The sequence below is a fragment of the Lutra lutra genome, chromosome 5 (genome assembly GCF_902655055.1).
Source record: "Lutra lutra chromosome 5, mLutLut1.2, whole genome shotgun sequence".
In the NCBI taxonomy this organism is placed as follows: domain Eukaryota; kingdom Metazoa; phylum Chordata; class Mammalia; order Carnivora; family Mustelidae; genus Lutra; species Lutra lutra.
Window position 1 is genome coordinate 9088404 of NC_062282.1, and position 12964 is coordinate 9101367.

Genomic DNA, 12964 nt, shown 5'->3' on the forward strand with positions numbered 1-12964 from the left:
TTCCTTGTAAACTTTTATCTTCAGAGTATCTACCATTTAAAAAATTAATGTAGCACAGAGAGGAAGAGCATCATTCATATTTCTTCATAAATTAATTGTCCTAAGATAATAGATTCATATTTCTTGTTATCAATAATTGTGAAAAGAAATAGAAAAATCAGTCCAGAAGAAAATAGAATTTAAAAGCTAAATCCTGAAAACACTGTAATTTGTGGAATACACTGACTTTAAGAACCAGCATTTTATTTGCCACAAATCACAGACTTTTCCTTAGAAATCTGCGTGGCTTGCCTGTGCATTTTTTCAGGTCCCTGTTCCTGACGTCCATTCACATGGACATCTTCCTGGCCCCTTTGATTATTCTCTCAAAACTGGAGCTCGCATAGCACTTCCGTGCTCTTAAAAATCACTGAGGACCACAAAGAGCTTTTATTTATATGGGTGGTATAGAACGCTATTTACTGCTTTAAAAATGAAAAATGTTTAAAAACTGGTTGGCAATGATGCCATCACCAAAATGGAGATTCTGCAAAGCTCCACTGACTCTGCTCTTGTGAGACTTTCTTACCCTCAGGTGTGATAATGACCATGGAAAGGCAAGTAACGGTCGTAGGATTACTGTGGAAATTTATCCCTTTGCAGGTCCTCTGAAAGGGTCTCAGGACGCCCCAGGATTCCCAAGTATACACTGAGAACCCTATTCTACGCCGCCTCTTACTGACGTTGTCATCGCTTATAGCAATTGTTTACTTGGCCTTGTAGCCTTCACATTGCTTGATTTCAGCCTTCTCTGCCTAGCATGCAAATGCCACAAGGGCAGAGACTCTTTGTGGTGCTTTGAATTAAGTATTTAATACATACATTTAAAAATGAATGACTGTAACGCCCACCTGTGCTTGCAGTGATACAATAAAACCCCAGCATGTTAAGAGCTGATTACATCAGTTGCAGTTGAAGTGACTTGTTTGATCATGGCCCGTGTTAGTGCTGGAACTTCTGTGGGAACCCCACAAGACGTCTCCGATAGGTATTACCAGGATACCCCTTCTTCCACTGTCCCCTGAGAAAAAGTGTGCTGGCTCTGACTTTCTCATGGGAGCTTTCAGCCTCTCTGCCTTTTCTTGACTTTTTGACTTTTGTTTAAATGGAACTACTAATCACTTCCATTTATAGTGGTCATTTCTTCCTTATGGCTTCCGGATAAATTTGTCAGCTTAAACTTACTTGGAATAAGAGGTACACATGCGAGTTTTCTCATACTCACGCAAGTTCTAATACTTTCCTCACTTTCACTGGCTTTTGTTTGATCCTCATATTTGTGTTCTGGGCACCTGAGGTAACTTGACAATTTCAAAACCCAATTTTTTTTTTAAATTAAAAATTTCCATCAGGCTTTAAACTTTGTGCTTGATTCCAGGATACCCTATGAACACAGGTGGAAATGATGGGGTTTTTGTTTTGTTGTTTTGTTTTATTTTGTTTTATTTAAGTAGGCTCCATGCATAGCACAGAGCCCAACTCAGAGCTTGAACTCAACCCTGAGATCAAGACCTGAGTTGAAATCAAGAGCTGGATGCTTAACCGATTGAGCCACCCAGGCACCCAGAGAATGATGTTTTTAATGAGAAATTTGTTTCATGTTCTCCCTTGCATCAGGGATGGAGAAGGAACACTTGGTACTTTATGCCTGTCTATCCCTTCACTTCCCACATTTGCTTCTCTGGAAAAAATATAACCTGCCTTTATTTATTTATTTATTTAGTTAGTTAGTTAATTAGTTAGTTAGTTATGGTCTTGCGTTCATCTATATTCTTTTTATGATACAGGCAATGAAAAGTTTTAGAACTCTACATATGCTGTATAAAATTTTAAATCCCCTCCTTCCACAGGAGAACACTGGAAGAGTCCAGAGATTTTTTTACACATCTCTGTGACAGAAGGAAATCAAAGAGAAAGAAATCGAACGTTAGTTGAAAACCAGGTAGAGGTAGTATCCAGAAGGGAAATTACTTATAGCTTCTAGGATGGTATTCCTACGTCCTGTGTGCCACCCGGGTGTTTTCCCTTGACTTTTGCTCGTGTCTTCCATTTCTGCTACTGTTGACTCCCTATGGGCCCTACAACACCAAAGGTAGTGGAGGAAGTTAGTGTGAGTGAATTCTGAGAGGGAACAAATGGATGCACATAGTATCTAAGGACAATTTTAGACTTGGAACCATGACAAACTTCTGGAAAGGAGATTGTCTCATTTGCATTTCAAGATCCAAAGTGATTTCACAGGAAATGAGCAATCCAAGGATGAACTCAACTAACTTGAATAAATGAATTTCCAGGGAAAGACTTGGGGTCTCCAGAGTCCAGATGAAAGTCTTCAACCACAGGTAGAATGGTGGGTGGGAGCGTCAGGACTTAAACCCAGGGCTTCTGACTCCAAGGTGGGATGGGTAACCTTGGGCCCCTCCCCAGAAGCTCTAAGTTGGGTTTAACTAAGGATTAGTTTCCACCATAACAGGAAATAAAAGAAACCAGTTCTCTTCCCTGAGCATATCAATACTGTGAGCCACAAGGTCAATATATTTATCATTTTGATTATTTTAATTATTATAAAAACCGTATATTCTTAAACCACTTTGGCTTACTAGGAATTATGAAAATATTCACTTCATAAGGATGGCTCTTACCTTTACTGTTATTACTGAATAAGAATATATTGAGTCATACTTCCAGCATCATAGTAACTTGATCCCTCAACAATTTTCTCACTACATAACAATTAAGTATAATCACAGCAATTAAATCTAAAATGACAGATTGTAAATCAACAGTAAATAATACATTCACCTCTGTCCAACTATGTATGATTATTCTATTTATATTCTATCTGCTCAGAACAGTAACCTACAAGACTGATTCTGGATTTTGTTGAATATATTATGATTTGAAACCTCAGAACAACATTCCTTTTTTTTTTAACCATAACATTCAGAATATATTAAGTTCCTAAGTTTTTCTTTTTTCTTTTTCCTCCTGAATGCTGGGATTTTTGAGAACATGGTGGAATTTTAATTTGTCAATATGCTACAGATAGAAATAATAACTATTTCAAAATACAATATTTAAGCAAATTAACATTGTCTACAAACATGTAAGTCATTTCCTCCCAAGTTGTCCATTCTATTTCTGATTTTGGTTGGCAAATAGTTTTGTTAATTTTGGGGTAAGATATATCACCCTATCTCTGAGGTTCTATCTCCCAAGATGCATGGATTAAAAAAGGTGCTTAGTCCATGGTAGTTCAGGTCAAGCTGTATATTATGTGAGAACATAATGGCCCTGAGCTTCTATCAGTAATTTTTCACCCCTAGGAAAGCAATAAAAATTTTCCCAGTGACTCTGTGACATGCATTTGTTAGAACTGAAATTACACATCCGGCAGCCACGAAATAGTGGCAGGGTGGCAAAGGTTGTACACATGATTTACATACTGTTTAGGATAGCACTTTTTAAAAAATGCAAAGTGTTAGAAAACATGGATAAGTACATGAACTATAGTCAATATGGGAGAGCAGTTACTGCTTGCCTTAGGGTCAAGAGGATGGATTTACTAAGCTTCACATTTATTTTAATCAGACCTTGGAACGAAAAATAACAAAAGCCTTTAAACATGGCAAATTCAACACTGTGGGCTTGGGGGTTGAGACTGGTCGTCCAGTCCCTTTCAAGGTTTTTAGACTGTGTTTAGTGCTGTTCTGAGAGAGGGCTAAGAGCCTGGCTCTTAAGGGCAGTGTGTCGGGTACAGTTCAACATGACCCATCTCATGTTTCCAGGAAGGAACCCATCGAGTTATCACCGTAACGGGGGACTCAGAATCTGATGGGCTCGCACTCATTATATGAGATGTGTCAGAAAGTCACTACCTGGGCGCCTGGGTGGCTCAGCGGTTAAGCCGCTGCCTTCGGCTCAGGTCATGATCTCAGGGTCCTGGGATCGAGTCCCGCATCGGGTTCTCTGCTCAGCGGGGAGCCTGCTTCCCTCTCTCTCTCTGCCTGCCTCTCTGTCTACTTGTGATCTCTGTCTGTCAAATAAATAAATAAAATCTTTAAAAAAAAAAAAAAAAGAAAGTCACTACCTATGTGTTCAGTTGATACAACAAGAGCGTAAACATGGTCTGCTGTTCCACTGCTTAATGGGAGGCTGTGCTGATATTTACTTTGCTCCCCACAGTCTTCTCTGACCTTGTCTCCACATACACTGTCTCACGGGGTCCCCTGCTCTTTGGTTTAGGATTGGATTTGGCCAAGAAGGGGCATGAGGGCGTCAGAAGGTGGGAGGAGAAGGTGAGGACACTTACTCTTCTGCTCCTGCCTGCCTCTTCGCTCTGCCTGGACTATACCCTGGACTTTTCCTTCAGGACCAACAGTGGTTAAGGGTTTCCCTCTGCGGCTGCGACCGGAGGACCTCCCCAGACATGTCTCTTCCCTTAATCTTGCCCACCCCTTTGTCAATAGTCCCAGAATTAACGTCTCTTTGGTGTAACTCTTTTGAGTAGACTCGATTTCCCAACTGGGTACAAATACAAAAGCAATTGAGACTTTCATTTTATGACCATCTAAACAATTAAAATTAGTCATAATTGATCCCTGAAATGATAGTTCCCCACTCACTATTTTTAAATGAACCTCCTAAATTTTACTCAATTAGTTCAGTCTCAAAGTGACCCTGGAAATGTTAAGAACAAAGGTATTGTAAGAATAACAATATTCCCCATCTCACAGTGGTTTAGATCCTTTGGCATAAAATTTGTGGGTGGTGATTTTATCACCTGTTTTTTGTTTTGTTTGCTTTGTTACTTTTCTTATCTCAAACGAGGAGGCAGGGGCCTGGAAGAAAAACAATCAGCTAAAATCCTATGAGTCTTCAAAAAGATAACCCAGTGCATAATAAAACGAAGTAACTAATCTTTCTGAAAGACAAAAATTCAGCAGTTGCCAAATACGTTCCAAAAAAAACCCCAAAACCAAAACCAAAAAAAAAAAAAAACCAACCCTACTGGAGTATTTAATGTTCCTGTAACAAAGGTATGTCTTTTGTAAATAATTTTTGAACCTGTATTACAGGAAAACAAAAGTGTACACTAAAAATTCATTCCATGTCTCTCACACATAGCACAGTGTCTCAATTAGGAAAGCTCAGGATTATTAGTTGATTTGAAGTTATTTAAAAGTTCATAGATTTATTCCTTTTCTTCTTATATTTATCTCTTCTACTCTTTTGCTTTATACTACTTTATCTCCACATTACTCTTATTTTTTAAATTTTTATTTTATTTGTTTTTTAAAAGATTTTATTTATTTATTTGACAGAGAGAGAGATCACAAGTAGGCATAGAGGCAGGGAGAGAGAGGGAGGGGGAAGCAGGCTCCCTGTTGAGCAGAGAGCCCGATGCGGGGCTCCATCCCAGGACCCTGAGATCATGACCTGAGCCAAAGGCAGAGCCTTAACCCACTGAGCCACCCAGGCGCTCCTCCACATTGCTTGTATTATTCCCATCTTCCTAGCTTCTTTTGGCTTATTTAGCTGTTTTTAAGGTTTCCCCCCAACGAGTACAACATTCCTTTACCTTGTCTTTATTTTTAATAATAAAGTTAAGATTTATTCTGAGTGCAGTTTTTTCCCCATACCCTTATGTTTTCATTATAAAATACTGCTACTTAATTTGCTTTTTATTTTTTATTTTTATTTATTTATTTATTTGTCAGAGAGAGAGAGAGAGCGAGAGGGAGTACAAGCAGATAGAGTGGCAGGCAGAGGCAGAGGGAGAAGCAGGCTCCCTGCTGAGCAAGGAGCCCGATGTGGGACTCGATCCCAGGACGCTGGGATCATGACCTGAGCCGAAGGCAGCGGCTTAACCCACTGAGCCACCCAGGCGTCCCAAATTAATTTGCTTTTTAAATAGCATGTAATTTTCTGTTTTATTGCTATTTTGATTCAGTAGATCCAAATTTATGTTTCTTAATTTCAATGTGAATATATTTTACCATTTTATTTACCTTTCCTTTTACTGGACTATTATTACAGAATGCAGCCTCTCTATAATTTTCAATTTTTAGGATTCTCTTTACTGCCCAACAGCTGATCAGGTTTTATAGACATCCCCTGGGGCACGCCTGTGTGGCTCAGTCCTTAAGCATCTGCCTTCGACTCAAGTCATGATCCCAGGGTCCTGGGAATGAGCCCCACATCAGGCTCTCTGCTTGGCAGGAAGCCTTCTTCTCCCTCTACCACTTCCCCTGCCTGTGTCCCCCCCTCTTGCTGTGTCTCTCTCTATCAAATAAATTAATAAAATCTTTAAAAAAAATAAATATCTCCTGTATAACATGTATAACAAATATATATTATCATTCAGTGGATTTAACTTTTTATTTTTTTAAAGATCTTATTTATTTATTTGACAGACAGAGATCACAAGTAGGCAGAGAGCCAGGCTGAGAGGGAGGGGTAAGCAGGCTCCCTGCTGAGCAGAGAGCCCGATGTGGGGCTCCATCCAGGACCCTGAGATCGAGACCTGAGCTGAAGGTAGATGCTTAATCCACTGAGCCATCCAGGCACCCCTAACTTTTTAAATATATCAGTTACATTTGTTTGTTAATTATTTATTTCAATTTTATGCATCTTTTTCTTCTAGTATTCTGTCTGATTCTGAGACATGTGCACTGACATGTTCACAATAGAATTTTTTTTTTTTTTTTTTTACCGATTTCTCCTTTCATTCTCAGTAATTTTTTTCTAATATCCAGACACTGTATTGTTTGGTACATCATGTTCACTTTTTAGTGTGTCTTTACAAGTTAAGACATTTTCACTTAAATAATTCTTTTTGGACCCTGCTTAGGGCTTCTGCATTAAATTCCACTTCATCTTGGGGAGGGTATGTGCTATGGTGAGTGCTGTGAAGTGTGTAAACCTGGTGATTCGCAGACCTGTACCCCTGGGGATAAAAATATATGTTTATAAAGCTGTAAAAAAAAAAAAAAGAAAAAAAGAAAGGATGAATACCCAAGTTTTGTAGCAACATGGACGGGACTGGAAGAGATTATGCTGAGTGAAATAAGTCAAGCAGAGAGAGTTAATTATCATATGGTTTCACTTATTTGTGGAGCATAACAAATAGCATGGAGGACAAGGGGAGATGGAGAGGAGAAGGGAGTTGAGGGAAATTGGAAGGGGAGGTGAACCATGAGAGACTATGGACTCTGAAAAGCGATCTGAGAATTTTGAAGGGGTGGGGGGTGGGAGGTTGGGGGCACCCGGTGGTGGGTATTGGAGAGGGCACGGATTGCATGGAGCACTGGGTGTGGTGCAAAAATAATGAATACTGTTATGCTGAAAAAAATAAAAAAATTAAAAAAAAAAAAATTCCACTTCATCTCACAAATTCTTCCTAGTCCCAGTTCATGTTTGTGGTATTTGCTGTTGCTACTTTGCTCCTGTAACTTCAACATTTATTTCACTAATACAAGTGTGTCCCTTATAAACATAATTATTTTATCTTTGTTTATTACAAACTTGCATTTTTATCCTTTTCAAAGAATTGAGTGTACTCACCTATTCGTTCCTTCCATATTAACTGGTTTGTCTCTTAATTTAGTTTTTCCTGCACCTTCTGGGTATTGAAGTTTATCCCCTCTCCTAAACTCACAATAGAATATGCTTCTCTATTATTATAGGAAAAATGTAATATCTAACACCACCCTTGCTCTCAAGGCACATTTTATTTTACCTTTGCTTTCTTTACTTGAACAAAGTGAGTACATGTGTGTATTATTATATTATTATTATTAATTATTAATTAAGTATATTAAGTATCTTAATTAAGTATAACTCTAACTGTACCTACCCCTAAAAGGAGATATATTTATTGACTCTGAAAGATAAATAATAATTCTACATTTTTAAATATAAAATGCAGAGGACAAGGATACTACAAATCATGCATCTTATTTTAGGAGTTTTATTGAGGGAACACCTATGGGTTTAAATACAGTTAGATACTCAAAATGATGTTATCCTAAGAGTAGTGGTATTATAAAAATCAGAGAGAAAGTGAATTAATGTGTAAAATTAATGGTTTCAAAACCAGAATACTATCTTATCTTACATCTTCCTTTTAAATAACAAACCTTGGTGGGTATTCAAGGAAATTTTATTTTTTTAAATGAAGAAATAAAATGCTCCAATGAGTTCTGGTGTAGAAAATGATTGGGGTAATATACATTTTAATGATTTAATTTTTGGCTTTTTGTGGGATTTTATTAAACTAAGTCAAGAGAATTTTATGATTTATTAAAGTGAAGCTCGTTTCAATTCATAGCACTTTTATTCCTATGCCTCAACCACTATGGTTGAAAAATATATAATTAGGAGGAGATGAATAAAATTTTAAAACATTCTGCTGAGGTTAATATGCAATGCAAGATGGCCACATATAGAAATATAAGGGGTTATTGTACAGTACTATAGCATAATACTATTTAGTACTGTGTATATTATATTGAGTTCTTCTGTTTTGTTATATAATTGTCATACTGTTAAGGTCTCTACCAAAAATGATCTGTGTAAGTAACGCATTCATGGTTAATTTTAAAGCAGACACTGTATTGATTAAACAAATACATGGTGACAGTCTTGATACAGGCCAAAAAGGAGATCAGAGTATCAGTGAGAATCACCACTACGGCAATAATTGGTGAGAGATCTAGGAGCCAATTACTGATTTAAGAGAGCCTGTAATTAATGTGAATTGGGGTGGGGAAATGTGGGGAGGAATTAGGGGAGAGTGGAGTGAAATGAATAAAACAAGTATAAACACAGGCCGAGGTCCTATTAGATATGACTCACTGTGTCAATTATATGAGAATAAAGAACAACTTATATTTACATTGTCTTCAAGCATAATTATCCCTTCACTTACTTTCACCTGTTGAATAATCCTGTGGGTCAAGTATTCCTGATTCCTGCAGTGATCGGATACAGGAGTCCACCAGCTCAAGACCTGTTGTAAGCTCGTCTTCGATGTCTTTTTGACCATCTGAAATACAATATTTTCAATTGGTGAATGAACACACAATATTGTTATTAGTAAAGCTTTAGGCTACTCTTTAATAACGAAAAGTATCATAACCAAAAACATTTCCTCCGTGAAGTTCTCATTCCATTTCACACTGTAACTCTTGGTCGACCAGTAGCAAAAGCCAAGGCCAGCCAATTCCATGTATCCAGGAAAAACATAAAAGTTTCTAGGGAATTTAGAGAACTTAACTCTTGGAAATCATGAGCTATCACAACGTCATTTAATTTTAGTGTTGTGGGGTTATCGTGTCCATTTTTATCAGTCTTTTCCTAAAGTTCACAAGGAAATCAATCAATAAAGACACAAGGTAGAAATAAGTGTAAGTTTCATCAAGAAACCGTGCCTTACCTTGTGACTGCCAGTGAAACTGCTCTTCTGCTGAACTGTAAAAAAGAGAACACACAGGTAGAATGCACTGGTTAGAAACCAAGGACTATGAGACACAGAAGTGAATTAGAGTAGTAATACACTACTAGCTCCAAGGCGTGACTTTTGTTAATTACTTAATTATTAATCTTTACTGAGAAAAGAGATTTTGTTCTGATGCAATCTTAACTTTAATCCATTTGATATATATCTCTTTTATCACAGGTACTAGCATGTTATAAACGGACACCGTTCTGTAATTTTCAGAGAGTAGCTAGCTGCCCCCCACCCCTTTTTTTTCCCCACAAAGCCCAACCTATTCTACTCATCCGTTACAATAGCTTCTACACAAATGCTGTTCTACCCAATTTTAGTTACTTTAAAATATGAGGCTGACTAGTTTCATTAGACATTGTCAGGTAGTCTGAGAATGATATAGCCTCCTTGTTCATTACAAAGAAGATATGATAAATGTATACCTTCTTCCAGACATGTCGCATGAGCAGTTCCTTTCAGCTGATTATTAGTTTAAATGAGGTAATTTAAAAATGTTACACTTTACCACTCAGCAAATATACAGTTCCCAAAATCTCACTTTACCAATACATCTGATACGATGACGTAGGGAGAAAGGGTGGTTCATATACATGATACGCCAAAGACACTACCCAGGGTTCATCTATGGAGGCAACGTAGGTAACTTCTGAATGATTTATTAAGTAAATAAATAAATTTAAAATTTCTAAATATGCATGACTCTTTCATTATATATACAAATACTTTCCACATGCCCCCTTTTCATATGCCAATAATCGGTAAGAAATCCAGACACCATTACTGACAGGTATCATTTTGAGAATGATTTTCTACACTCATTTCACTGAAACCTTTACTCTGATCAAGAGCTTCTGTGAATAGCTCATCAGTTCCACAACAGCAAGTGGATTTGAGACCTTTAATCTCTACCTCAGAGACGGCTTCTGAATACATTTACAGAGGGACAAGGAAAAGGGAATTCTGGAATAAATCAGTGTTTGAAAAAGTTATGACTGATATACACGAACACAAGGATCGTCCTTTAAGGGACAAGTGACTTTTACAGGGTATCTTTCTCCTCAACCAATTCATTTTAGCAAACTGGGAAATGGTTTCACCACAGTGAAAACTATAGACAGGACTGATACATGAAATGATGACTTTACAAATTCAATCCAATGCAACTTCTTCTTGTATCAAAAAGGTATGAGCTATCCCCCTCTCTCTCTCTGCCTGCTTCTCTGTCTACTTGTGATCTCTCTCTGTCAAATAAATAAATAAAATCTTTAAAAAAAAAAAAAAAAAAGGGGTGCCTGGGTGGCTCAGTGGGTTAAGCCGCTGCCTTCGGCTCAGGTCATGATCTCAGGGTCCTGGGATTGAGTCCCGCATCGGGCTCTCTGCTCAGCAGGGAGCCTGCTTCCCTCTCTCTCTCTCTGCCTGCTTCTCTGTCTACTTGTGATCTCTCTCTCTGTCAAATAAATAAATAAAATCTTTAAAAAAAAAAAAGGTATGAGCTATATAGTGATAATATAGAACTACAAAGTTTCACACTTAAAGCAGATATGTAATCCTAAAGTCAATATTTTAAGAATTGCATGCACGGTTGGTTAGTAAGAGGCATTTTAAACAGGAATAGAAAATGCTTTCATATTCATAGTAGGCTGAATGGTGCCCCTCATCCCCAAAAGATAGGATGACGTTAAATCTCTGGAAACCCTGTGTGGCTACTTATTAGAAAAAACATATTTGCAGATGTAATTAAGTTAAAGGTCTTCAGATGAGATCATCCTAGATCCCATGATATCTGTCCTTCTAAGAGATAGAAATGGAGAAAGACACAGAAAAGAAGGTTATAGGAAAGTGGAAACAGAGATTGGAGTTCTGCATCTATAAGCCAAGACATGGCTGGAACCATCAAAAATTTTCTAGGGCCATCAGAACCTGGAAGAAATAAGGAATGATCCTCCCCTCCTCCCAAACCTTCATAGGGAACACAGCCCTGTTGACACCTTGATTTTGAACTCCCAGCCTCCAACACTGGGAATCTACATTTTTGTTGTTGTTGTTGTTTTAAGCCACTCAGCTGTGGTAATTTGTTATGGCAGCCCCGGGAAACTGATAACAATAGTTTTCTGGTAGGATACAAATGGTCTCTCCTTCCACCCTCCAGGATTTACTATCTTTAAGCTGCTACATTCCTTTGGCCAGTGCAACCCTTCACGAAGGACGGATTGTATACCTTGGCTCCACTAATTCCTGTCGACCACAATGCTCTTCTGACAGATGGTGGATAAAGGGTTATTGGTGTTAAATGATTTGACCACACGGATCCCAAGTTGCTCAACAGCGACTTAAATGAACCTGTCCCACTGCAAAGCTCATGTTCCTAGCTCACCATAAAAAGTCATGGATGGGGACACACTCAAGTGACTTTCCACCTCAAGCCGTAAGAGGAAGTCAGCAGAAGACGCTGCACTCGCCACTCCTCTCCTCACAGGCCCATGGAAGAGTGCACTTCATGCCCGGTGCACGCAGAGGGGGCCATGTTAAGGCCTGTGAGAGGAAGTGACAAGTGCCACTTCCTGCCCCAAGCACAGAAGGGCAGGCGTGAGAGCTTCCTGCTCTCTTTCTCTCCCGATCCCCACTGAGTTGGGTCCCTGAGTAGGAGGGAGGAAGATGCTTGCCAGCCCCGGGAAGACACAGCATGAGTGAGAAATAAAGCACTGTTGTGTGAAAACTCTTGCGCCGGAGGGGGGTTTGTTTCTGTAGACTAAATGTCACACTGAGTAATACAGAACTGTGGCAGTATTTGAAGCTGTAAGGTATTTCTTGCTTCTCTGCCTTCCATTTCCACAGTGTTGCGTAGGGAGAGAATGTCCGGGGTCACTCTCACACAAATAAGGTGGTGTGACAGCTTTTAGTCATCCTGTGAGATGTATCTGCTCGTCCGCAATAATGGGTGATTTAATGTGTAAGACTACACATCCCAGTTTTATATAATATTTACTTTTTTGCTCAACTCTTTCAAAAGTGTTTCAGTTTTATGATGCAACAGAAACAAGAAGAGATATTTTGTATCACGACTGAAAGAATGCCATTCCCAGTGACTATGAAACTAGCCTCTCAAAACACAGGAACCTTCCTTTTGGCCAGATAAAGAGCATTAATCATTTAAAAGGTTTCCTGATTCCTTTAGCACAGTTAAAATGCATTAAAAGTATGACTGATCAGAGAAAATAGAAGTCCCAAGAGAAACCTGGTTTCGATTTTATTTCCATTAAGTGCATGCTTTATTCACTCTGTTAGGGGAATTTATGCAATTGTATATCTTATACACTTGATTCCTTCTGTTAAAAACTGCTTTTGGATGGATGATTTTTAAAAAAGCAAACAAACTATCTACTCATCCGATAAACACAGACTATGCCTGTA

The 12964-nt window shown here is 38.4% G+C and overlaps 1 protein-coding gene across 4 annotated transcripts in view; it reads right to left on the reverse strand.

Moving 5' to 3' along the window:
• The window catches only part of CTNND2 (catenin delta 2), a 915285-nt gene that overhangs the window by 414251 nt on the left and 488070 nt on the right, over nucleotides 1–12964 (reverse strand). For all 4 annotated transcript variants that reach the window (XM_047730983.1, XM_047730982.1, XM_047730984.1 and 1 more), the window contains 2 exons: nucleotides 9479–9513; nucleotides 8972–9088 (listed from right to left, as the gene is read on the reverse strand). In XM_047730983.1, the coding sequence (XP_047586939.1) occupies nucleotides 8972–9088; nucleotides 9479–9513 (152 nt within the window). The remainder of the gene's footprint in view (nucleotides 1–8971; nucleotides 9089–9478; nucleotides 9514–12964) is intronic.